Source organism: Ursus maritimus, unplaced genomic scaffold (genome assembly GCF_017311325.1).
Source record: "Ursus maritimus isolate PB19 unplaced genomic scaffold, ASM1731132v1 scaffold_2, whole genome shotgun sequence".
NCBI lineage: Eukaryota > Metazoa > Chordata > Mammalia > Carnivora > Ursidae > Ursus > Ursus maritimus.
In genome coordinates, this window is record NW_024424452.1 from 16,726,688 (window position 1) to 16,752,051 (window position 25,364).

The following is a 25,364-nucleotide window of genomic DNA, read 5'->3' on the forward strand; positions in this document are numbered from 1 at the left end:
CACCTGCTCCCCTAGTAGTTTGTTCAATAAACCGGCCACTCTGCTTGGAAAGGAGTAGAACTCAATGTTTACTGCAGTTGTGCGTGTTTCCTACTTCCTCTGTTCAAAGTCATCTTCCTTGGAATCTCTTACTACCTTTGCTCTCTTGTGAATTCCTGACATGTTGTCTTTACTCCTTGCAGGCTTTGGGGTAGTGTTTTGCCCATAGTAGGTGCTTTAAAAATTAATTGGTTGGAGAGATATGTCACCAGCTGAAGTATGTAGCAAATGACATATAGATCCCCTGGGAGATGACCCTGAGCTGGTGAAACGCTGCTCGATTACACAAGAGTGGGGGCTGACCGGTTCCATCAGCAATTTTCCTATACCTTTCACATACATGCTTGCGGCACTGTTATTAGTTGTAGATGCATATGCCTCACTCAACTCTAAACTCCATTCAGAGCACGGTGCATGACTTATTTCCAAACTGCCTAGCACTACGCTTTGTACACTGGACAGATGTCATGTAGAAATAAAGGATGGAGAGATGTGCAGAAGACTGAACCTGAGAACAGGCTGTTGACAAGCGAATTCGGATAGTGCGGGGGAAGGGAGCCGAGTTCCGCGGTCTGAATAAAGGCCCGGTCAGTCCCGGGCTCAAATCTTTGTTCCTTCTCCTAACTAGCAGTATCCCTCTGAGATGTTCCTTATCAGTACAGCGGGATGATGACCATGACTTCACACGATGGTGGCAAAGAAAATAAAAAGATGAAATGTGTAAGCGGGGAACGGTGCCTGCGCTCAGGAAACGCCAACGTTAATTTCCCTCCCGAAAGGGCAACGAGGAAGTCGTCCAATTCTGAGAAAGCCTCCCGGGGTAATCGCAGCCCCGGGTTGGCCGGAGTGGCTCCGTCACTCAAATCCTTCCCTCCCTCAGCGAGGCAGCACCTGCCAGAGAAGAGGGGCCGGTCACTGACACCGAGCCAGCTTGCCGCCGCCCGCCTCCGACTTGGCTGCAGGCACCCGGCGCGGAAGGTCGGCTTCCTGCCCTTACGCTACCGTTGGCTTCGTTCAAACAGGCCGCTTTCGACAGCACCCAATCAGAACGCCCGATCTTCGGCCGCCGCCCAATGAGCGCGTGCAATGGGGGGAAAAAGGGCGTGAAGCCCAATCGCAGCGCCATCACACTTGAGGGCAAAGAGGTTAGGAAGCCGGCATGGCGCTCCGGTCAATAAAATCGATAGCTGGAAGCTGCCTGTGTTCCAGGCTAAGGCGGTGCGGTAGCAGCGCCGCCATCTTCCCCGAAGGCATTTTCCGGTGCCTTTCACCCAAGTTCGGGCAGGAGTTTCCTGAATAACAGCAAAAGGTTTCCGTTAGCCCCGCAAGGCGGCCGATTCCGATTCCCTACGGGCCTCCCCGGGCACGCTCAGCCCGGGTCCGGCCGGGGCTCCCAAATCCCGGGGTCCGCCAGGGGTCCAGGCCGGGATAGGGAAGGCCGTGGCGCCGGCTTCTGGGGTCCAATGGCGCCACCTTCGGCTCCGCTCTCCGCGCGGGGACCAGGAGAGGCCGGACCCGGCCGGAGAAGGGGAAGGAGGCCGAGGGCGGTGAAGTTCGCGGACGTGGCCGTGTACTTCTCCCCGGAGGAGTGGGGCTGTCTGCGGCCCGCGCAGAGAGCCCTGTACCGGGACGTGATGCGGGAGACCTACGGCCACCTGGGCGCGCTCGGTGAGGCCCGGCCCAGTTCGCTTCCGCGGGGCCCGAAGGGTTGGAGGAGCTTAGGGGCGGGCGGGCGGGGGGTGGGGTGGGGGGCGACGGCAGGGAGTCCAGAATGTCCAGGGACCTGGCCCGTGACCAGGTAGTGTCAGGGGAGGAGGACAGGGGCTTGGTAGGAGATGACACCGGGTAGATCTTTACCCAGCCTCATTTAGGAGCTGGACGTCTGACTGGTTCTCCTTCCCCAGGGTGCGCAGGTCCCAAACCAGCCCTCATCTCCTGGTTGGAACGAAATACTGATGAGTGGGAACCGGCCGCCCTGGATCCGCGGGAGTGCCCAAGGGGGGTAACAGTCCAAAGAAGTGAGTGAACAATGCGTGTGCAGGGCCCACAGCCTCTAGCTGCTCAGTCTGTGAGGGTTGGTGGCTAGGGGTGCCTCTGGCCCCCGCATAATGCTTTATTTACTGGGACTGTTTCACAGCTTCAGGGGCTTGTCTCTCTGATGGTGGTGGGTGGGTCCCCCATAGAGCGATTTACAAGTCAGTTTGCAAACTAAGGGTCCGCAGTTCTTTATCTTGTGAATGAATCCGTGAGCTCTTAAAAGGAGCTACCCTCTGGCCTCCTTCCCAAGATCCCCGTCCCCAGTCTGCCCTGAACTGTGCTCTGACTGAGACACTTGGTACCTCTCTGAGTTTTCTGGATTTGGGTTGAGGGATCTCATGGGGAACAGCTGCCTGGGGTGCAGGAGCCTCTTTCTGCCCTTTTGGCGGGGTGACCCCTAATGAGTGCAGGAATCTGCGTTCTCCTCGGATCAAGCAAGGCTCTGATTAATGCCGTTCAAGTAGAACGGCCCCAGATCCTCCCACAGGGGTGAATGGAAGCATCTGGGCTGCCGTTTCTGGGCTAGATTCTCTGAGACCAGGGCTTTCTTTCCAAGAGTCAGATCCGACCATGATACTTCCTTGATTAAAACCTTTCAGTTTTTGTCATGGCAGGTTGTCAAATGGCTGTCAGTTATCTCTAAGTCACTTGGGGAATTCGGTAAAACAAAACAAAACAAAACACAGATTCCTGGACCCAGAACTATTGATTTACTCTGATGGATGTTTGGGACCTTGTACTCCTTTTTTAACAGCCCCAGGTGATGGGCATGCATGTTTAGGGTTGAGAACCATTGGATAATAGTCCTGAACAGCGGTGGTTCTGAGCATGTGGTCGGCAGACCAGCAGCAGCATCACTCTGGAAAGAATCAGAGATACAAATTCTTGGGCCCCATCCCAGACCCGCTGAATCCCAGATTGTTTCAGGGAGCCGTCCAAGTGACTCTGAGCACAATAAAATTTGAGAACCATTTGGCTTCGAGGGGCCTTCTGGCCCAGTCCGTGTCAGCTCATACCTCGTGTGCCCACTTCCTGCCTTATACTTACCTCTTCACAAATGTTTAATTTCTCAAGCCTGCAGAACCTGCAAGAAACACGTCGCGACTTCTCCAGATGGAGCTGGGGACTCCTGGAATGTCCTCCGCATTTCTGTACTAGTGTGTCCCAGTGGGATGCCAGTGGCACTAACGCTCCCTGAAGACGGGCTGGGTCTGTTTGTCTTCTAACCTGTAACGCTGTCATAGGCAAGGGTAGGGGCCCAGTAGTTGTTAAATTACTTTCTCCCTGTGTTTCTGCAGAAACCAGAACCAGAAAGAAGAACGGAGAGAAGGAAGTCTTCCCACCTAAGGAGGCACCCCGAAAGGGCAAGCGAGGCCGGCGGCCCAGCAAGCCCCGACTGATCCCCAGGCAGACATCTGGGGGCCCCATCTGCCCTGACTGTGGCTGCACCTTCCCCGACCGTCTGGCCCTGGAGAGCCACAAGTGTGCCCAGAATCTGAAAAAGCCTTACCCTTGCCCGGACTGCGGGCGCCGCTTTTCCTACCCCTCCCTGCTGGTCAGTCACCGGCGGGCACACTCTGGCGAGTGTCCCTATGTTTGCGACCAGTGTGGCAAACGTTTCTCCCAGCGCAAGAACCTCTCGCAGCACCAGGTTATCCACACGGGCGAGAAGCCCTACCACTGCCCTGACTGTGGCCGCTGCTTCCGGAGGAGCCGGTCCCTGGCCAATCACCGGACCACGCATACCGGCGAGAAACCCCACCAGTGCCCCAGCTGCGGGCGGCGCTTCGCCTACCCCTCGCTGCTCGCCATCCACCAGCGCACGCACACGGGCGAGAAGCCCTACACCTGCCTGGAGTGCAACCGCCGCTTCCGGCAGCGCACCGCCCTCGTCATCCACCAGCGCATCCACACCGGCGAGAAGCCCTACCCGTGCCCGGACTGCGAGCGGCGCTTCTCCTCGTCCTCCCGCCTGGTCAGCCACCGGCGGGTGCACTCCGGCGAGCGCCCGTACGCCTGCGAGCACTGCGAGGCGCGCTTCTCCCAGCGCAGCACGCTGCTCCAGCACCAGCTCTTGCACACCGGGGAGAAGCCCTACCCCTGCCCGGACTGCGGCCGTGCCTTCCGGCGCAGCGGCTCGCTGGCCATCCACCGCAGCACGCACACCGAGGAGAAGCTGCACGCCTGCGAGGACTGCGGCCGCCGCTTCGCCTACCCGTCACTCCTGGCCAGTCACCGGCGCGTGCACTCGGGCGAGCGGCCCTACGCGTGCGACCTGTGCGCTAAGCGCTTCGCGCAGTGGAGCCACCTGGCCCAGCACCAGCTGCTGCACACCGGGGAGAAGCCCTTCCCCTGCCTGGAGTGCGGCCGCTGCTTCCGCCAGCGGTGGTCTCTGGCCGTGCACAAGTGTAGCCCCAGAGCCGCTCCCGGGGGCGCCGGCCAGAAGGGCAGTGCCCTTTAGTTACGGGAAAAGGACGGTAGATTTTCCTTTCAGTTCATGGAGGGGCCCAGAGAAGGGAAGGAGAAGCCCCGGGTCATACAAGGCAGAGTCAGGACAAAAGCCCAGGCCTCCTGCGACAGAGACCTGACCTTTAGTGTATCTCACCCCCCCGGCTGCCTTACCGGATGTGTCTAGAACACAGTCCCGTTAGGAGAGGTGACATCACGTGGTGGTTTTCCAGGCTGCCCTATCCTGAGAGAAAGTCCGTGTGTGGATATCAGGGCTGAAAGTTCTCCCATCTGTCTGAGGGGCTGTTTGCTTTTCTAGCGTGTGTATACAGGGATCACCTGTCCCCTTGCAAACAGTCAGGAGAATCCCATTTGTGGGGGGCAGTATCTTGCCCTACTTTGCCCCTTCCTCCATATCACGTTTAAAGAAACCTGCTTTAGCCCCCTTTTTTCAACACTCCTGCCAAGTGGTTTTTTTACCCTTGCTTTAAACCTCCCTTGACAGGGAGCTCACTACCTCACAAGGCAGGTCATTTCATGGTGGGATAGCTCTGATCTTTAGAAGGCGGTTAAGAACCTATTCTTCCCTAGAAGCCTTGCCCAGAGTATGTAATACTTCATCTACATGACAGCGTTTCAGATCACTTAATCACAACTGCTTTGCCCACGTTTTCAAATTAAACAGCATTTTTTGGTCAGTCCTTCCTTAGAGACAGGGTTTCAGTTCCCACACGTGCTCTTTCTCCAAACAGGTGTCGGTTTTTCAATGTCCCTTTTAAAGGGTCATGCAAAAATAAGCCGGCACCACAGTGTGCCCTGTCCACCTCCTTGGTCCCTACTTGTTTTAACAGCTCTAGATTGCACTGAATTCAGGGCTGCTGACACTGTAGCAGGGCTTCGTTGGGTTGCAGATAAATACCTAAGCTTTTTTTTTTTTTTTTTTTTAAACCACATACTGTGAAGCTAAGTCTTCTGCCCCCTGTGTTTGGAAAATTGATTCAAGTTGGGTCTGGGACATAGGCAAAGTGAGCTTTAGGAGAAGACTGACTTGAAGGAGAAGCAGGGGAGCTGAGCCAGCAGCAAGAGGTAAAACTGGGACCAGCTCATACTTCCTCCAGTGGATTTGGATTAGTTCCAGGCAGCCAGTGGCTAGAAATCCTTGAGACCTGGGTCTTACTCCTCCCTGATTCCCAATCGAATAAGGAGACATCAGCACAGAACCTTTCATGAGTCCTCAGTAAGTCAGATGAGGCCGTTCAAGGAGGGTAGAAAGTTAAGTCATTGAGGACAGGGCAGGAAGAGTCTGCAGTCATCGAGTTGTGTTCATGCCTGCCTTCCTCACAGAAGCTCCCCGGAGCAGCAGCAGCAACGTGTCTTAATCTTTGACATGCCTCCTTGGCACCCACCCCTGAGTATTTGCTCAGTAAAGCTTTACCGCATTCAGTGAACAAGGCCTACCACTTTGCCTTGGGTAGCTGCACCAAATTGGAGTTTCTGAACATGACTTCGCTCCTCTTCAACAGCTGGAGTGGGTCATGTTCCTGCCCCTGTTGCTTGTTCCTTCAGCTCTCCAAATCTCAGCCCCAAAGTGGGAGAGCAGCTGGGCAACACAGTGTTTGTAATTACCTCTGTTCTGGTATTTAGCGAGTTGCATTGTAACTATTTGTCTGTTTCTCCTTGGATGAATGGATGAGCTCCCCCAAGACAGGGGTCATACCAGATTGGGTCTCATTAAAATGTCGAAAAATGATGTTCCTTGTGGAGTCACTGTTTATAAAATAGAAGTCTAGGTCCTTGACTGGGTAAAAATTTTTGGTTCTGATGGAGACCTGCCCTATCCTAACAGCTATTCGAATGTCTGCCTAGCCCTGTGTTAGAGCTGGCCATTCTTTTTTTTTTTTTTTTTTAAGATTTTATTTATTTATTTGACAGAGACAGCCAGCGAGAGAGGGAACACAAGCAGGGGGAGTGGGAGAGGAAGAAGCAGGCTCCCAGCAGAGAAGCCTGATGTGGGGCTCGATCCCAGAACGCTGGGATCACGCCCTGAGCCGAAGGCAGATGCTTAACGACTGCGCCACCCAGGCGCCCCTGGCCATTCTACCTTTATCACCAGGCTGACCCAAGTCTTTATCTAGGAATTTTGTAATTTTTTCGGGCCTAGATTGTAAGTCATAAGACTCGGAGGCCAGGTTCCAGTCTGCGGTCAGTGGAGGGCTAAGACGAGCTACAGCTTCTTAGGTCCCCTAAGGCACTTCGGTCCCAGCGTCCATTCCATGACCAGCTGGGAGATGGGAGATGCTATTATCCTTCCAATTCGTTCCCCCTCTGTTTCACGTGGTTTGAGTTTCTGCTACTTGCCACCCAAAGAATGAACTAATCCACTGTCCCAATATGGATGTATCGCCCATGAGCTGTGGAGAGGGGAGAATTGCAGTGCTGCGGAGAGAAGCCAGCACGACGCCTTTCCTGATCTCCAACCTCAGTGAGCCTTCAGTAGGACAAGTCTTCCCTACATCCTTAACCAGTGACTACCTTCTCTTGCACTAAGAAACCCAAGGTTTCAAATAGGAACTCTTAGACTCCACATTTACCGGTATTTACTTCGGCGCTACGCTCGCCAACACAGCTGTGCGAGATTTCATCTGCCCTCTCGGGGACTTTGCTACGTCTGTTACTCTTTCTCGCCTCTTAGTTTTATGGTTTCAGAGTCCCTCTCTTGCCTGGAACACACACATGCCAGCCTAAAAATCTTTTTTTAAGATTTTATTTTTAAGTAATCTCTACATCCCACAGGGGGCTCGAACTCACAGCCCCAAGATCAAGAGTCGCATGTACTACAGACTGAGCCCGCCGGGCGCCCCTCAGCTAAATGTCTTGAAACCGTAGCCCGCATTCGCTGAATCTTTGGCCTCCTGCAACAGTACTGTAGCCAGTTTGATGAGTATTCATGATGGGCCAGGTACTGTGTTAAGCACTTTATATACAGTCTGATCTAATGTGTATGAGAACCCCACAGGGTAGTTCAGAGATGTGCTTCCACGTGGCCCTCGCACTGAACCACATCTTGCTGAGTATGCCAGAAAAGCAAGGCCTTGCCTTTGGCAAGTTGTGAGATGAGCCGATTCCAGACCTAGAGCCTCCTGAATGAGGAAAGGCTGAGTCCCTTGATGAAGGCCTATGTTATACTGGCAAAAACATGCTATCTTCCTTCTAGCCTTTTCCAAATGTACCTGCAGCCATTTCCCAGGGTGGCAGGGCACAGGAAAAGGGGAAGTAACTAGAGTTTTCAGGGATTACTGGACATTGGATCTAGACACATTCTAATTCTCGGAGATCCAAAACATCACCGTAGTTCACAGGGGAGCGGACTCATGAAGATCAGCCGCGTACGGAAGAGTTAACCTGGGGCGCCTGGGGGGGGAATCGTTAAGCATCTGCCTTCAGCTCAGGGCGTGATCCCAGCGTTCTGGGATCGAGCCCCACATCAGGCTTCTCCGCTAGGAGCCTGCTTCTTCCTCTCCCACTCCCCCTACTTGTGTTCCCTCTCTCGCTGGCTGTCTCTCTCTCTGTCAAACAAATAAATAAAATCTTAAAAAAAAAAAAAAAAAAACAAACAGAAAAGGGTTAACTCAGCCGGCCTAGGTTGCTCAAACCCTGCACATTCCAAAGAAAGCTCATCTTCAGTACTGGCACTTAGCTCATTCCTGGGAGATCAATTCCGAGCCCTTGTAATATTTTGCCCGCTTAGGGGGTTTTCGTATGCCGGAGGCCTCGAGAGCCATGCTGTACCAGTCTGACCAGATGAGTTTATCCTAACAATGTGGTTTCTGATGAATGCCTGTTTTTGCTCTGGGAGACGGAGTCAGTAGCTGAGGTCAGTCACGTGAGTACTCCACGACTGTGTAACTGACTCCGCAATAAAAACCCTAGACACCAAGGCTTGGGTGAGCTTCTCTGGTTGGCAACAGTTCACACGTATTGTCACAAGTCACTGTTGGGAGCATAAAGGGCATCCCTGTGCAACTCCACTGGACAAAGACACCTGGAAGTTTCTAAGTTCGTGTCTGGTGTCTCCCGGGCTTTGCCCCATGCACCTTTTCCATTTGCTGACTTTAATCCGTATCCTTTTCCTTTAATAAGCTGTACCCTAGAGTACAGAAAGAAAAAAACCAAAACGACAAGGCCCTGACGACTCGTTTACTCTCTCCCCAGCCATTTCTTAGGGCTGTGTTTGCATTAAGTAACCATGAAGGAGAAGTAGTGTCTCTGTGTGGGACAAAGAGCAGCTTGCTTACTACTTACCCTAAAACACCAGGTTCCCCAGGTTCATTGTTCCTCCCCCATAGCGCAACTCGCGGTGTGCCCAGCATCCGTCAGGCCCCTCCCTGTTGCCTCTGTGGGGCTTAGGAGGCAAAAGAGCCAATTTATACATGATACTCAGGTGGCTTTTGTGCCATGAATAAGGTCTTTTGTCTAGGACACTGGAGTCTCTTGTCTTCTGCCAGCATCCACGAAACAATGGGTAACCTTAAATTGCACACCTGACAGTAGGTATTATTTCCCTTTAATAGAGGAGGGAACTGAGGCTCACTGATACATTAAATAACTTGTCCAGGATCACATATCTGGTAAACCTAAGGGCCAGGGTTCCAAGCCAGCTCTCACTCCAAAGCCGGCTGTTAGACAAGGTAGTGCCCCACTGAAACTCCTTTAAGACGCCTCATGACTTAGCAAATCAATAGTTTAATTTTTTTCTTATTTATCTTAGTTTTCCCACTGAAGTTCTCTCATAACTTAGCTTTCATGCCTCATGTTCTTCTAGTGCTCCTGGTGCCTCTTGGGGTTCCTTCTAGTGTGTATACATGTAGGAATTCCTTCTCGGCGTTTCTTGGGAAATGTATACATTTCCCCCCAAGTTCCAAGAACAACTGGTCAAGAAACTGGGAAAATGCAAAAAAAGTATCATAATGGTCCTGTGAATTCAAGCTTAACAGCAAACACGAAGAAGGGGTGCCTGGGGGGCTTAGTCAGTTAAGCGCCTGCCTTCAGCTCGGGTCATGGTCCCAGGGTCATGGGATTGAACCCCACATTGGGCTCCTTTCTTGGAGGGGAGCCTGCCTCGTCCTCTCCCTCTTCCTGCTGCTCCCCCTGCATGTGCTCTCTCTCTCTCTCTGTCAAATGAATAAATAACATCTTTAAAATAAATAAACAAACACAGAAAAGTTACTGGTTTAGATGTCATTAAAAGCAAAACCAGGAAATGCTCCTACAAAGTTGAAAGTGAAATTCAACATACCTGTGAAAGGGACAGGAGCCCTAGAATAAAAGGTGTCCCAACAGGATCAGGTAAGCTCGCTTGTAGCTGTGGCCACGTGGTAAGTCTGTGTTCCTGGTCCTGCCTGCTGCGAACCAGGAGTCACTCTTGCAAATAAAATATTGTAGTCACAGGATACTTCGTACAAATCTCCTATAAATGGTGTTCAAGATATAAGTTTTGGAAGTAAAAAAAGTTGGTCTCTTAAATCGCTGTGGAAGGTACAAAACTGCAGATTTTTTTGTGGTGAAATAAACATAAAATTTACCATTTTCACCATTTTTAAGTTCAGTGGCGTTAAGGACATTCACAATGTTGGACAACCCACCCCTATTTCCAGAACTTTTTCATCCTCCCAGACACTATGTACCCATTAAAAAATGAACAAATACATGAATGTTGTATCTGCAATTCTAATAATTATTACCAAATTACTTTCCAAGGAGGCTGAATGAATTTACACTCCCATCAGCCATATGTGGGAATGCCTCTACCTCCAAAAACACAGTGTATCATTCATTCCTTCATTCAACAAGTATCTTGGGCAATAGCCACAGGCCATGTAATGTTCTAGGAGATGGAAACGCAATAGTGGAAAAGACAGTCTTGCCCTCATGGAGATTCCAGGCTAAAGAAAAAGACAAACAGTATCAGGACGTGGTCAGTGCAGGGTGAGGGGATGAAAGTGATGAGGGGGGCCTATTTTGGGACAGGAGTGTCAGCACACTTCTTTCCCCCTGCCCACCCTCTTCAGCAAACTTTTCTTCCCCCATCAGTAAACTTTTTGATCCTTGCTCATCTGAAAGCTGAAAAATACTGCCATGGGATTCTACCTTGCGTTCCCGTTATGAGTGATTATTTTTCCAATGCTTTAAGACATTGCTGTATTTTCTTTTATTTTAAGATTTTATTTATTTATTCGACAGAGATAGAGACAGCTAGAGAGAGAGGGAACACAAGCAGGGGGAGTGGGAGAGGAAGAAGCAGGCTCCTAGCGGAAGAGCCTGATGTGGGGCTCGATCCCAGAACGCCGGGATCACGCCCTGAGCCGAAGGCAGATGTTTAACCGCTGTGCCACCCAGGAGCCCCATGTATTTTCTTTTATGTGAATTGTCATTTATATTGTTTACCTATTTCTCTGTTGTTAGTCTTTGTCTTCTTTAATGTGAAATTAGTCCTTTGGAATATAATTTGCAGATATTTTTCCCAATTTGTCACTTACTGATTTTTTGCTACATAGTCTCTCTTTACGCAGGTTTTCACCCCTTGTTCTTTGAAAGTTATACATTCTTTTGGAAGTTACCCTTAAATTTTCAACACATATATTTAACTTAAGTCTAATATTCCTCTTTAGCTGTATGCCTATTTTTATTTTACTTTTAATATTTTTCTAGTGAGATGCCCCAATTTTCATTATTCGGTGCTGCCTGTTGTGCTTTTGACTCACATTGTTCCCTCCAAGTTCATCCGGAAAGGGTGGCAGTTCACTGGGAGTCTGCCTTACGAACCGGCGTGTCATCCTTGCACAGGGGCCATGCTAGTCCTCTCTGTATCATTCCAAGTTTACTGTATGTACTGCCGGAGCGAGCCCTGTATGCCCATTTATTTATTGATTTATTTATTAGAGAGCGCAAGAGAGCGGGGGAGGGGCAGAGGGAGAGAGAGCATCCCAAGCAGGCTCCACACCCCATGTAAGCCCCATGTAGGACTCGATCTCAGCACCCCAAGATCACGAGATCACGACCTGGGCCAAAATCAAAAGTGGGTCACTTAACTGACTGAGCCACCCAGGTGCTCCTGCCCGTTTTTAATCTAAAATGAAAAAGACTGGGGCACCTCGGTGGCTCAGTCAGGTAAGCGTCAGATACTAGCTACTCGCCTTTCACTTTTATTGTACACAGTATGGTATTTTCACAGGGACCTGCTAAAGGATTTAAAAGGTTTTTATCTTTTGGAGGGAAAAAACCTAATGTTGACCAAAATCTCCAAACCACAGGCACAGTATAAGGACCTTACAACATTCTCACTGCGGTCATTGTACTCCCATTTAGGTCACAGCAGAGACGCTCATCTCCAGCTGAAGGACGGAACGATTAAATGAGAGGACTTTATTAAGTAAGAGAAAATGTCCTTCCAGAAATAATCCCTTATGTTTACAATCAAGTGATGTTTTTTTTAAGGTTTTATTTGAAAGAGAGAGCACGAGCAGAGGGAGGAGCAGAAGGAGAAGGAGAAGCAGACTTACCACTGAACAGGAAACTTGGTGTGGGGCTGATCTCAGGATCCTGGCCGAAGGCAGACACTTAAATGACTGAGCCACCCAGGCGTCCCCTTTCTTTCTTTTAAGTAGGCTCCATGCCCAATGTGGGGCTTGAACTCATGACCCTCAGATCAAGAGTCCCATGCTCTACCAACGGAGCCAGCCAGGCGCCCCCTATGATCAAGTGATTTTCAACAAAATTGCCAAGACAATTCCAAAAGTGAAATGGTCTTTTCAACAAATTGTGTTGGGGCTGGATAGACACATACAAAAGAATGAAGTTGGATCCCTACCTTCAACCATATATAAAAATTAACTCGGGATGCCTGGGTGGCTCAGTTGGTTAGGCATCTGACTTCAGCTTAGGTTGTGATCTCAGGGTCCTGGGATCGAGCCCTGCGTTGCACTCGCCGCTCAGCGAGGAGTCTGGTTATCCCTCTGCCCCTCCACCAAACTTGCTCTCTCTCTCAAATAAATAAATAAAATCTTAAAAAAAAATTAACTCAAGGGGCGCCTGGGTGGCACAGTGGTTAAGCGTCTGCCTTCGGCTCAGGGCGTGATCCTGGCGTTATGGGATCAAGCCCCACATCAGGCTCTTCCGCTAGGAGTCTGCTTCTTCCTCTCCCACTCCCCCTGCTTGTGTTCCCTCTCTCGCTGGCTGTCTCTGTCTCTGTCGAATAAATAAATAAAATCTTAAAAAAAAATTAACTCAATATGGACAAACCATAGACCTAAATGTAAGAGCTGAAACTATAAAACTCTTATCAGCAGTAAACACAGATGTCAGTCTTTGTGATGTTGGATCAGGCAATGGTTTCTTAGGTATGACACAAAAAGCACAAGTGATAAAAGATAAAAATAGATACACTGATTTCATCAAAATTAAAACTTGGGCTTCAAAAGATATCCTGAAGAGAATTAAAAGACAGTCTACTGAATGGGAGAAAATATTTTCAACTGATGTATCTGAAAAGGGATTTGAATCTAGAATACATTTTAAAAACTCTTACACTGATACCAAAGCTAGACAAAGACATTATAAGAAAATTATAGACCAATATCCCTTACAAATATTGATACAAAAATCCTGAAAAAATACTAGCAAACCAAAGCACCATGTTAGAAGAGTTATACACTATGACCCAGTGGGACATATTCCTGGAATACAAGAATGTTCCATAGATGAAAACAGGTCAATGTAATACGCCACAATAATAAGGGAAAAAATGATCATCTCAAGGCAGAACAAGATTTTGACAAAACTCAACATCCTTTCATGACAAAAACACTCAATAAATTCGATATAGAAGAAAAATTCCTCAACATGATAAAAGCCATAGATGAGCAACCCACACCTAACATCATACTCAATGGAGAAAGACTGAAAACTTTCCCCATAGAATCAGGAATAAGACAAGGATGCCCAGGGTTTTTTGTTTTTTTTAAATATTTTATTTATTTATTTTTAAAGTAGGCTCCACATCCAAAGTAGGGCTCGAACCCATGACCCCAACATCAAGAGTCGCACACTCTCTATCGACTAAGCCAGTCAGGCACCCCAAGGATGCCAACTTTTGCCACTTCTTTTCAATATTGTGTGTCGTAAGTTCTAGCCAGAGCAATAAAGCAATATAAAGAAATAAACAGTATCCAAAGTGGAAAGGAAGAAGTAAAATGATCTCTAGTCACAGATGACAGGATCTTTTCTCTAAAAACCCTAGAGATTCCACACACACAAACTGTTGGAGCAAAGAAATAAATTCAGCAAAGTGGCAAGATGCAAAATCAACACACAAAAATCAGTTGCATTTCTATATATTAGCAACGAACAATCCAGAAAAGTTATTAGGAAAATAATTCCATTTACAATAGCATTAAATAGAATAAAATACTTAGGAAAGAATTTAACTAAGAAGGCAAAAGACTTGTACGCTGAAAACTACAAAATACTGCTGAAAGAAATTAAAGACTTAAATACACAGAAAGACACCCCGTGTTCATGGATTGGAAGACTTAATATTGTTAGGATGGCAGCAATACCGAAAGAAATCCACAGTCAACGTAATCAAATCAAAATCACAGAGGTGATAAAGTTTTGAAGGAGAGGTGGTGTTTGCCAAATACTGTGAATGCACTAAATGCCACTTAGTTGTACATTTTTAAAAATGGTTATTCATGCCTTGTGGGGGTAACATCCAGCCTGCTTCTCTTTTCTTTTTCCCCATTTTATTTGGAAAGTTTCAAATGTAAAGGTGAAGGAATTTTACGGTTCCTATCCATGTACTCACCACCTCGTTCTAGCGTTAACATTCTACTACACTTGCTTTATTGCAGAACTATCCATCTCTCCACCAGTCCATTTTATTTTATTTTTTGATGCATTTCAAAGAAACTGTCAGCATCAGTATGTGTCACCCCTGAACATTTCAGCATACACACCATTAACTAGAGCTCAGTACTTGCTTTACAGAGTTTTATAGTTAAACTGACATAGAGGGGCGCCTGGGTGGCTCAGTCAGTTAAGTGTCTGCCTTCAGCTCAGGTCATGATCCCAGGGTCCTAGGATCGAGCCCCGTGTCGGGCTCTGTGCTCGGCAGTGAGTCTGCTTCTCCTTCTGCCTCTGTGCTCCCTCTCCCTCTGTGCTCTTTCTCAAGTAAATAAATAAAATCTTTATTTTATCAGAAGAATACCTAAGTACATCTAAAAAATAAACTGACATAGAATCAAATGCAAACAGATTTTAAGTGTGTATTTGCTGAGTGTTGACAATGCTTACACCCAAACCTCTATCAAGATACAGAATATTACCATCATCCTACAAAGTTCCCTTTCTGGTTAAACCCATTCCCATCCTGCCAGAGACAACCACTGCTCTAATTGTGTCCCCACCACAGATTCATTTACCCTGCTATAAAATGGCATACAACTGGAATCCTCCAGTGGGTATTCTTCTGTGCAGGCTTCCTTCCCTCTGCATGATCTCTTTGAGTAATGCTTCCTTCAGATCTTCAGTTCTTGAATTCAGAGCTGGGAGAGTGCTCCCACACCCAGTGCAGTACTTGACGAAGCTCAGAGATAGCTCCTCAGTGTTACCTGGACGAGTTTCCCAGTGCTGCTGTAAGAAATTACCAAACTAGGTGGTTTAGAGTAACACAAACTTATTTCTTACAATTCTGTAGGTCCGAAGTCTGAAAATAGGTCTTACGGGACTAAAGTCAAGGTGTTAGCAAGGTTGCATTTGCCAGTCTTTAGGGGAGAGTCCTTCCCTTGCCTTTTCCAGCCTCTAGAGGCTGCAAAAGTCCTTGGTTTGTGTCCCCTTTTCGGCAATCCTTCACTCCCACCCGTTTTTGTTGTCCCATCTTCTTCAACTTTGATCTTCCTGCCTCCTCCCTCCCTTTTTTTTTTTTGCTTACATAAATTAACTCATTTATTACGGGCTAGCAATGTTTCAAATGAAAAAAATTCCTTCAGTCTTCTGATGGCAGACCACTGTGACAACAAAAGTGGTCTTGTAGGTCCAGGTACCACCAGCTACCGTTTTCATGCAGGAACCACAATGCCAGATCGGCACAGCTCTTGTTTTCATCTTTGGTTTGCCACGGAAGGAGCAAAGATGTACTTGGGAGTGCTGGCTTATTTTGAATTTTTTTCTTTTTTTTAATTTTTAAATTTTTTAGAGATTTTATTTCTTTGAGAGAGAGAGAAAGAGAGCATGAGTGGGTGAAGGAGCAGAGGGAGAGGGAGAAGCAGACTCCCCACAGAGCAGGGAGCCAGATGCCGGGGCTCAATCGGGGACTCTGGGACTATGACCTGAGCTGAAAGCAGACGCTTAACCGACTGAGTCACCCAAGTGCCCCTTATTTTGATTTCTTCACCATTTTCCTGAGGGAGGCACCATACTGGGTCCTGTATTTACTGACAATTCTGACCTTCTTGGTGCATTTTAGCCATTTCAGTCGCTGCAAGCTAGCTCCAAGACCAGAGGAGCCTCCCCTCCTTTTTATAGGGATCATTGGGATGACATTAGACCCACTGGGATAATGCAAGATCGTCTTCCCATCTGAAAATCCTTGGCTCGATCACATCTGCAAAGTCCTGTCTGCCAAACGTATTCACAGGTTTCAGGGATTAGAAAGAACATAGCCATCTTCGGTGTCCATTACTCTGTCTGTGATGTCACCTGAATAAATAAAAGACCTTAAAACCATGCTTCTTGGGGCACCTGGGTAGTTAAGCGTCTGCCTTCGGCTCAGGGCATGATCCCGGCGTTCCGGGATTGAGTCCCACATCAGGCTCCTCTGCTGGGAGCCTGCTTCTTCCTCTCCCACTCCCCTGCTGTGTTCCCTCTCTCGCTGGCTGTCTGACACATAAATAAATAAAATCTTTAAAAAAAAAAAAAAAACATGCTTCTCAAAACCGGGCAGGTTGAAGATGCAAAATAAATATTATATCTTCTGGATATATCAACACTTTTTGTGGATTTGGGAGAAAGTCTTAATAACTTAAATTAACAAATGGTTTAAAACACTAGCCTTCCCTTTGAATCAGCAATTCTGCTTCTAGAATTTTATTCTACAGACATGCCCATATATGTGCCTAAAGAAGTATATCTAAGGATAGTGATTGCAGTATTTTATGGTAGCAAGACTGGAAACAAACTCATTGCTCATCAACAGAAAATGAACTAAATAAACTGTTTCATCCATACAGTGGAACACTATGTTATGCAGCCATTAAAAAAAGTGATCTATATGTGCTGAAATTAAACAATCTGCAAGATGTATCAAGTGAGAAAAGAAAGCAAAGCAAACAGTGTGTTTATTATGCTACTTGTGAAAAGAAAAACCAACAAACATTCATGTTTTTATGTACCTAAATTATCTCTAGGACACAAGAAACAGGTAATAGAGGTTGCCTCTAGGAAGGAGTAGGAAGACTAGAGGGAGGAGACCTTTTTTTTTTTTTTCCAACTGAAGCATAACACACATCCGCAAGTGTGCAGGTCAATTTTCACAAACTGAACATATTGTATAACCAGCGCCTAGATCAAGAAACAGAATATTATCAGCACTTTACAAACAAAAAACTTGGATTAGTAATAGCTTGGATTAGCTTTGCCAGATTTTACATTTTATATAAATGGAATCACACATTACATATTATTTTGTGTCTGGCTTCTTTGGCTCAACAGCAGGCCTGCAAGATTCATCCATATTATGCATGTAGTTCTAGATCATTCATTCTCATTTCTGAATAGTATTCCATGAATAGTATTCCATGAATAGTATTCCACTGAATATTCCACAATATTTTTATTCATTCTTCTACTGTTGTGGATAGTTTCTGGTTTTTGGCTATTGCAACTAGTGTTGCTATGAACATTTGAGCACATGTCTTTCAGTAAACATATGTACGCACTTCTGTTGGGTATAGAGGGAGGAGTGGAATTGCTAGGTCATAGGTATGCATATATTTAGCTTTAGTAGATACTGCCAGTTTTCCAAAGTAGTTGTACCAACTTACACTCCACCTATAGTGGAAGAGCGTTCAACATTTCTGCAAATCTTACTTTTGACTATGCATTCTATTGAGTTTGGTTATATTACGAAATAGAATGCATATCCACATGAATTGTAAAGCTATCCTATGTCTTCAAAGTGGTTTCACTGTGGGGATGGACAACTTTTTTGTTATATCTCTAGAACTTTCCTTCTCTGCTCCTGTGAATATTATTTAGTTGGACAAGTTTGAAAAACAGATTAAGAGATGATCTGATTCGTTTCCCAGTTTTATTACTCATTTATGAGCTGTAATTTAAACACAAGCTTCCCGATTGAGACAGGGTACAGTAAGCACTTAGCTAAGTCTTAGCACTTAGCTGAACCTGGAAGCCAGAAAATAACTGTGAATCCGGCTCTGCCGCCGGGGAGCAGTCACCTGGGCTTTCTGTTCCTCAGCTGCTGCGTCTGTATAAGGCAAGACATCTGTGACCTCGGGGCATGGGCCAAATCAAATACCGGGAGGAACCGGGGCTAGCCTTAACCTGAGTCTCCAGAGCAGGCGGGGATAGCCCATCCCTCACTTCCATCATCTCCAGAATCCGCCTCGGTTTTCGCCCGTCGGCTTTTACTCACCTCCCAGCCCGGGACACCTACATCTGCTCGCAACAGGTCTCATGTAGTAGCAGAAGGGAGTGGCTCCAACCCGTCAAAACTTCTTTTTTAGGTGAGAAGAGAGCCGACTGCCCCTCAGCGCCCGCCACCTTCAGACCAGTGGCTTTCTTCCCTTCAGCCTTTCAAATAGGCCGCTCCCGCACAACCAATCACGGCCTTACTTCTTACCCGGTCCACCCGGCGCTGTCCAATCAACGCACGTCATCTACGGCTTGCGGCTCCAACCTCCCTTCTGGTTTTCCCCTTGGTACGTAAGGGCAGACCTGAAAGGCAAGGGAGGTTGAGGCCGGAGGGACGCCATGTTGGTCAAGGGCAGTGCTATGGCCCTTAAGGACCCTTTCAGAAGATAGGAAGGCTCTAGCCTTTCCACACGTTCCAGAATCCTCTCTTGGCGTAGCGCTGGAGGGCTTTCCCATGGCGCCGCCCCTGGCCCGGCTCCCTGCGGATGTACCCGGGGAGGCTGGGAGCGGGCCGAGGAGAGAAAGCAGCCCCGGGTTCGTGAGCTTCGCAGATGTGGCCGTGTACTTCTCCCCGGAGGAGTGGGGCTGTCTGCGGCCCGCGCAGAGGGCCCTGTACCGGGACGTGATGCGGGAGACTTACGGCCTCCTGGACGCGCTCGGTGAGGCCCGGCGGTCCATCCAGGACCCAGTAATCCGTGGGAAGGGGGGAACTGATGTCCCTAGAGACAAGTGGTTTGGAAGTGTGGGGCACTGGGGAAGCACCCTCATCCTCCCCTCTCGGGTTCTCAGCCGAACCCAATGTTTCCCTTCCGCAGGATTTTCAGGTCCCAAACCCGCTTTTATATCTTGGGTGGAAGGAGAGGTGGAGGCGTGGAGCCCCGAGTCCCAGGATCCAGAGGGTGAGAGCCCAGCCGCTGTCATCAGAGACAGCGGAAAGATAACAGGTACTTCACTTCAAACCCAGTATGGGACCTTTGAGAACCCCTTCCCCAACTCGGATACACAGTACACACTGCCCCCTCCAAAGCCCCATCGTGTCTCCCTACACCTCATCTCCAGAAAGTTCCAGTCTCACTGCAAAATGGCTCATAGAGCAGCTAAATTGGGACTTACAGCACCACTTAATTATACCGAAAAACCCGAGTTTAATGCAAAATAGTGCCCGAGTTGCCAGGGCAGCCAAGGGAAAGGAGGAACACATCTGTAATTTGATTTTTTGTTGTGTAATAAAATGAAGACAAATGTTCCTTTTGGATATCATGTGGATCACACTGTAATGATAAATGTCATTCATCAGAGATTTTAAAATCAAGATGTGTTTTCTCTGCAGCCATGTCATAATAAATGCTTGTTCCCGGGTCTTCCGGTGGAACTTGGAGCACAGTCCAAGTGTAGGCATTTTGGCGATGGCCTTGAATGGCACCAAGGGAGATCATTTAATGGCTGTTTTGCAAAGGGATCATAAGCAGGTTCAGGACTGTAAGCTCTATGAAGGCTGGGACCATCGCCACCCTCGTCACCGGACAGATTAGGGGTTCCATATTGTTGACACCTCCATGTATCTCCAGTCTTCAGAGCTTTCTTGTGTTAACACCAGCCAGATGATGAATTTTGCTTTTACTCTAGGATAGCTTTCTGGGCTTGATGAGGCCCCAGTCCCAAGACCGCCATACACTCAGACCTTCATGCTGCTTCCCAGGGCAGGCCACTGTATGGAACTATGGAATGTGCTACCGAGTTTCAAGTTTTATCTTTTTCCCTGTCTCAGGATCCAGGGATGAGAGTGGAGAGAAAGAAGAACTGAAGAAGTGTCCAAAGCAAAAAGAGATGGAGCGTGACAAAGTGTCTCGTGAGGAGTGGTTACCATCCAGCCGGCCACCTGGTGCCAGGCACAGAGCTGCCTGCCCAGAGCTCTGCTGGAACTCTGCGCGGAGCCCAGTCAAGCCTTGGTTCAAGGCCACTACAACGCGCAAATCACCCTACTCTTGCCCAGACTGTGGCCGCAACTTCAGCTACCCCTCCCTCCTGGCCAACCACCAGCGGGTCCACTCTGGGGAGCGGCCCTTCCCCTGTGACCAGTGCCAGGCTCGTTTCTCCCAACGCAAGTACCTGCTCCAGCATCAGTTCATCCACACAGGTGAAAAGCCCTACTCCTGCCCTGATTGCGGGCGACGTTTCCGCCAGAGGGGTTCCCTGGCCATCCATAGACGGGCTCACACTGGGGAGAAGCCCTACCCATGCCCAGACTGCAAAAGTCGCTTCACTTACCCCTACCTGCTCGCCATCCACCAGCGCAAGCACACGGGCGAGAAGCCCTACAGCTGTCCCAGCTGCGGCCTCCGTTTTGCCTACAGCTCCCTGCTGGCTATCCACAGGCGCACACATACAGGCGAGAAGCCCTACCCCTGCCCAGACTGTGGCCTCCGCTTCACCTACTCATCTCTCCTCCTCAGTCACCAGCGCATTCACTCTGACAGCCGGCCCTTCCCCTGCCCACAGTGTGGGAAAGGCTTTAAGCGCAAGTACGCCTTGGAAGCCCATCAGTGGGTCCATCGCTCTGGCAAAAGGCCGAGGTGGCAGCGGCCTGCAGTAGGGCTCTCGGCGCCAGTCCTTGTTTTGGGAGGCCAGGATCCCCCAGTTCATTTCCGGTACTTTCCAGATATATTTCAAGAATGTGGGTGACAGGGCTCACGAGAGATGATTCATTTTCTTTGGAAGGGAAAAGGCAAAGTTTATGCATTGGGGGATAAGGAATGGAAAGGAAGTAGGCATGTAAGGAAAACAAAGCTCTGAGGTAAGGGAGCACAGGGCTGGTCCTTTGGAAGGAGGCAGGAATCTGAAAGGCCACCTGAAGGCTGAACCCACTTTCTGAGGCTCCTGCTCCCACTTCCAAGTCTCACTTGGAGTTTCTTCCCAGCAAATCATTCACCTACCTGGCTTTCTTGCCTGGATTGTTCTCTTCTTTAGGGCATTCTGCTTTCTGGCCTGTATCTCTCCTGTTCCTCAGACATGGGGCCCCCTAGATGCAAGAACCTATTAAAGGAGCCCATACACACTCTGAGCATCCCCTGGAACAGAAGGCACACCTTGGGCCTATCCCCAGCGGGGGAAGCCCATCCAAGGATTCTTTTAGCCAGTGCTGATGAGACATCTGGCAAGGAGACGTGTGCAATGTCAAGCCACTGTTGGCACTCTTTGGTCTTAAAATCCTGAAGGTGACCATAGGGAGGGGAACAATGGCTTCAGGTGGGGAACTGTCCTGCCCCGTGCCCACTATGCGCGTCGTGCACAGAAGTGTCAAGCTTAGCCTAAAGGTTTTTTTCCCCCCTCAAACTTTTGTGAATTAGTGACTGCGGTGTTTTCCTCTTTAGATATCTGCATGTTTTCTGGATTTTACGCCTTTTGAATAAAGATGTGCTTTTGGGCCACAGCAGCTGGAAACATAATGCTGGTGCTTTTGTTTAAGAGAGTAAATGACTTGTGATTAGGCTTGACATCAAGGCCAAGTATCTCCAGGCTAGTTTTTATAGTAATGCTTGTATGTGTCAGCAGTTAAGAAGGGGTCCTTCTGACCCACTTTGATCTGCTAGCTGTACTTCTGATCAGGAGACTACTGAAGGAATAAGGACGTGGGTGGCGCTGAGCACAGCTGCATGCCAGGAACGGTCATGGGGGACTCAAGTATCTCTTTGAACAAAAGACTGCTCTTGGAACCCGCGGGTTCCAAAAATGGTTATGAATGGAAACTGGGTGTTACTTTACCACACACATAGCCTCTCCTGAACTGGTAGTCCTGGATTCCAGGTTTGGCTCAGTCCCCACTAGCTGTGGGGCCTTAAGCCTGTCATTCAACCTTTCTAAGCCTTAATTGTCTCACTTGGCAACTCCACAGGGTTGTCTGAGATAAAACGTGAAAGCACCTCACATGTTGTCATAGTTTGACGTGCCCCCCCCAACGTTTTATAACATTTTTCATTCAAAAGAGTTGTAAGAATTTTATGGGAAACACTCATGCCCTTTCTACAAGTAATCTAGATTCCATAATTTTGCTGCATTTGCCTTATCACATGTCAATCGATCAATCCATCCCCCATCTGTTCATTTATACATTTTATTTCCCAGTAAGTTGCAGGCATCATACTTCATCCCTAAACACTTCAAGGGAAGGCCGAGGTTTAGGCAAGAAACTTCAGATCTCCCTTAAAATTCAAATGCCCCAGCGCCTGGTGGCTCGGTCGGTTGAGCCTTGGACTCTTGGTTTCAGCTCAGGTCGTGATCTCAGGGTCGTGAGATGGAGCCCCACGTGGGGCTCTGCGCTCAGTGTGGAGTCGGCTTGAGATTCTCTCCCTCCCTGTGCCCCTCCTGCTGCTCGCACTCTGTCTCTCTCAAATAAATAAAATATTTTAAAAATACTCAAATGCAGCCTGTTATAGACAAGTAAAATTTACGAACTTGAATTATCTTTGTATATTTTATAACTTCTTTTAATTATATCTGATCGAGATTCTGGAACAAACATATACAATTTGGTGGGCAATTAAACAATCTGAAACCAAGAGCATCTTTGTATTTTTATAATGTTTGGCAGAAAAAACAACATGACATCGGCCACTCAGGATGGGGCAGTTTTAGTCTTGAAAGTTTGTTTCGATCTCATCAGTTAACACCCAGGTTTATTGTTTAGCTCCGTCTCCTTAAGTTTTTTCCATCCCTGGTACAAAAAGAAGTGACTTATATTACAGTAGCTGAGTAGACAAGGTATTTTTTGGTCCTGATGAAATCCTTTGTAGTTTCTCTGTAGGTAAAGTTGATTCTCTGTTTAGAAGAAGATTCCTATCTGAAGATACATTTTTCCTTATTCCATTTCTACACTATTGACCACAATGAGTGCAGTGAGGCCCCTCCAGGGCTCAAGTTTAAAAAGTTATAAAATAAGCAAGTAATTGTTGAGATGAAATAGCAGAAGTCACACCAAAAGGCAGAAGCATTCCAGGTGAAAAACAGCAAGGGTGGGGCAAGAAAATATAAAGATGGAGAGGGCACTAACAGCAATGAAGAACATTTGTGAACACAAAGGAGAGACAGCGTGTGGTAGGATAGGCAGCAGGGGCGCCTGGGTGGAGCAGTCGTTAAGCGTCTGCCTTTGGCTCAGGGCGTGATCCCGGTGTTATGGGATCGAGCCCCACATCAGGCTCCTCCGCTGGGAGCCTGCTTCTTCCTCTCCCACTCCCCCTGCTTGTGTTCCCTCTCTCGCTGGCTGTCTCTCTCTCTTCAAATAAATAAAATCTTAAAATAAATAAATAAATAAATAAATAAATAAATAAAATGTACACAGCAACATGAAAGGTAAAAACAACTCAAATTTCCATCAACCGAAGAATGAATAAAAACATGGTATACAGGTGTCCCCTCACTTTCCTCTTTTTATAATTTATTTTAGAGAGAGAGGGAGAGAGCACAGGGGGAGGGGGAGAGGGAGAGAGAAACACAAGCCGACTGAGCATGGAGCTGGACACAGGGCTCAGTCTGACAACGCCGAGATCAGACCTGAGCCAAACCAAGAATCAGATGCCGAACCAACTGCATCACCCAGGCGCCCCAGGTGTCCCCTCACTTTTCAAAAGCTCCCATTAGCCCACTTCACTTTAAGAAAAACCTACATTAGTACCTGTTTTCACTAGCCAAAAGAAATCTGAAGAGGATTTTTACTTTTAGAGGCAGCTCACACCCCGAGCACCAACAGCGGCCCCAACAAGCTCCTTCCCAGGGAGCTACACTCAGCCCCTCCGCATCAAACTACTATAGCTTTGAACTCTGTGAGCATCTGTGCTTGATCTACGTTTATTTTGTGCATCTTTTAGCAAGATGTGTCCTAAAGTATCAGTAAAGCCTAAGAGAGGTTATTTTGGGGGTCTGCGAATGCTCAAGAAATTTTCCATATAAATTAATGGTAATTGTTTCTTTGCTTTAACACCATTTCAGCTGATGAAAGGTTTCATAGAAATGCTCTACTTTGAAATAGCAGGGGAAACCTGTATCCGTACCATGGAATATTATCCAACCACAAAAAAGGAGTAAGGTACTGATAAATGCTACATCGATGAAACTTGAAAGCATTTTGCTGTCAGGAACGAGACACAAAAGGCCACATATCGCATGATTCCATTTACGTGAAATATCCAGAAAGAGTAAATCCACAGAGGCAGAAAGATTCGTTACTGTCAAGGGATGGAGGCAGGGGAGAAGGGAGAGTGGCGGTTCCAAGGTTAAGGGGTTCCCTTCAGGGGTGATGAAAGCAGTAAAGATGGCTGCACATTGTTAATGTCCTAAATGCCACTGAATTGTGAGGTCTAAAATGGTTAATTTTTGTTACATGTATTTTATCACAGTCAAAAATTAGTAATAATGACTGAAAAGTGTGCACAACCAAACATGCAGGGCTCATCAATGCTCTATATTTTGTTTTGGGTGATGGTTAACACGGTTGTATGCATTTGTCAAAACTTAGCGAATTTCACACTGAAAAGCTGTGCATTTTACTGTATGTATGATATAATTCAGATTCATAAAAAGAGTTCAACAAGTGGTCTCTAGGGAACAAAGTGAAAGGGTACAGGGGGCTGCCTTTTTCATTATAAACCTCTGTATTACTTTTTAAAAACCATATTAATTTGCAGAAAATTCAAATGTAAAATTTCCCCACTCCGATTCCAACCTCCCCGAGCAAAGTTCCTCCCCCTAAACTCCAGGCCAGAAACTGAGAGCCGTCCCGCGGGTGCAAGGAGCCGGGCGCTCTCCGCAGCCGCGGTCCCAACGGTAAACGTGTACCTGGTTTCTACCTCGGCTGTCCCCAGGGTTTGGCCAGGGGTATGTGCGTCTCTCGCAGGGACTAGGGACCCGATTCCTGATCCCGCTGTCGGGAGGCACAGAGAGAGATCGTCGAGGGCACAATCCCGAGTTCCACAGATGCAGAGAGTCTCCACAGGTTCGGGCCAGGTGACCGAGACGCGTTTTCCAACGCCCCGCCAACCCGCGGCCTGGCGGTGCAGCTCGCCTAAAACCCGCACCTGCAGCGGCCATGGTAGTTGAGGGCAAGTGGCCGCTGAGGCCAGAGAAGCCAAGCAGGCGCCATG

At 47.9% G+C, this 25,364-nt stretch overlaps 2 protein-coding genes, 1 long non-coding RNA gene and 1 other non-coding gene across 6 annotated transcripts; 2 read left to right on the forward strand and 2 right to left on the reverse strand.

The window, feature by feature from the left end:
- Positions 1-375: 375 nt before the first annotated feature.
- ZNF689 (zinc finger protein 689) lies at positions 376-6,274 on the forward strand. Its single transcript, XM_040635072.1, has 3 exons — positions 376-1,707; positions 1,944-2,057; positions 3,375-6,274. Exons 1-3 carry the CDS (start codon positions 1,503-1,505, stop codon positions 4,535-4,537), a joined length of 1,482 nt encoding a protein of 493 aa, XP_040491006.1. The 5' UTR covers positions 376-1,502; the 3' UTR covers positions 4,538-6,274.
- A 5,048-nt stretch (positions 6,275-11,322) lies between these two features.
- On the reverse strand, positions 11,323-11,429 carry LOC121104135. Its single transcript, XR_005836502.1, has one exon. It is a non-coding gene; the product is annotated as a U6 spliceosomal RNA (small nuclear RNA).
- Positions 11,430-14,748: 3,319 nt separating this feature from the next.
- LOC103657868 lies at positions 14,749-25,274 on the reverse strand. Of its 2 annotated transcripts, none has more exons than XR_005835996.1 (3): positions 25,060-25,274; positions 18,233-18,534; positions 14,749-16,278 (listed from the first exon to the last, which is right to left on the reverse strand). It is a non-coding gene; the product is annotated as an uncharacterized LOC103657868 (long non-coding RNA). The 2 variants fall into 2 exon arrangements; XR_005835995.1 differs by lacking the exon at positions 14,749-16,278 and adding an exon at positions 16,880-17,139.
- ZNF785 (zinc finger protein 785) lies at positions 18,544-21,664 on the forward strand. 2 transcript variants are annotated; one of them, XM_008685309.2, is made up of 3 exons: positions 18,544-18,890; positions 19,047-19,175; positions 20,000-21,664. In XM_008685309.2, the coding sequence occupies exons 1-3, from the start codon at positions 18,686-18,688 to the stop codon at positions 20,911-20,913; spliced, it is 1,248 nt and encodes a 415-aa protein (XP_008683531.1). In that variant the 5' UTR covers positions 18,544-18,685; the 3' UTR covers positions 20,914-21,664. The 2 variants fall into 2 exon arrangements, with proteins under 2 accessions (XP_008683531.1, XP_008683532.1); XM_008685310.2 differs by lacking the exon at positions 19,047-19,175.
- Positions 25,275-25,364: the final 90 nt, after the last annotated feature.

Excerpts from the sequence above, each read along its gene's own strand:
- ZNF689 (XM_040635072.1), top strand. The coding sequence starts at position 1,503 with ATGGCGCCACCTTCGGCTCCGCTCTCCGCGCGGGGACCAGGAGAGGCC. Across the intron at positions 1,708-1,943 it reads CGGCCACCTGGGCGCGCTCG|GGTGCGCAGGTCCCAAACCA; the intron begins GTGAGGCCCGGC and ends CTCCTTCCCCAG. Across the intron at positions 2,058-3,374 it reads GGGGGTAACAGTCCAAAGAA|AAACCAGAACCAGAAAGAAG; the intron begins GTGAGTGAACAA and ends GTGTTTCTGCAG.
- ZNF785 (XM_008685309.2), top strand. The coding sequence starts at position 18,686 with ATGGCGCCGCCCCTGGCCCGGCTCCCTGCGGATGTACCCGGGGAGGCT. Across the intron at positions 18,891-19,046 it reads CGGCCTCCTGGACGCGCTCG|GATTTTCAGGTCCCAAACCC; the intron begins GTGAGGCCCGGC and ends TCCCTTCCGCAG. Across the intron at positions 19,176-19,999 it reads AGACAGCGGAAAGATAACAG|GATCCAGGGATGAGAGTGGA; the intron begins GTACTTCACTTC and ends TCCCTGTCTCAG.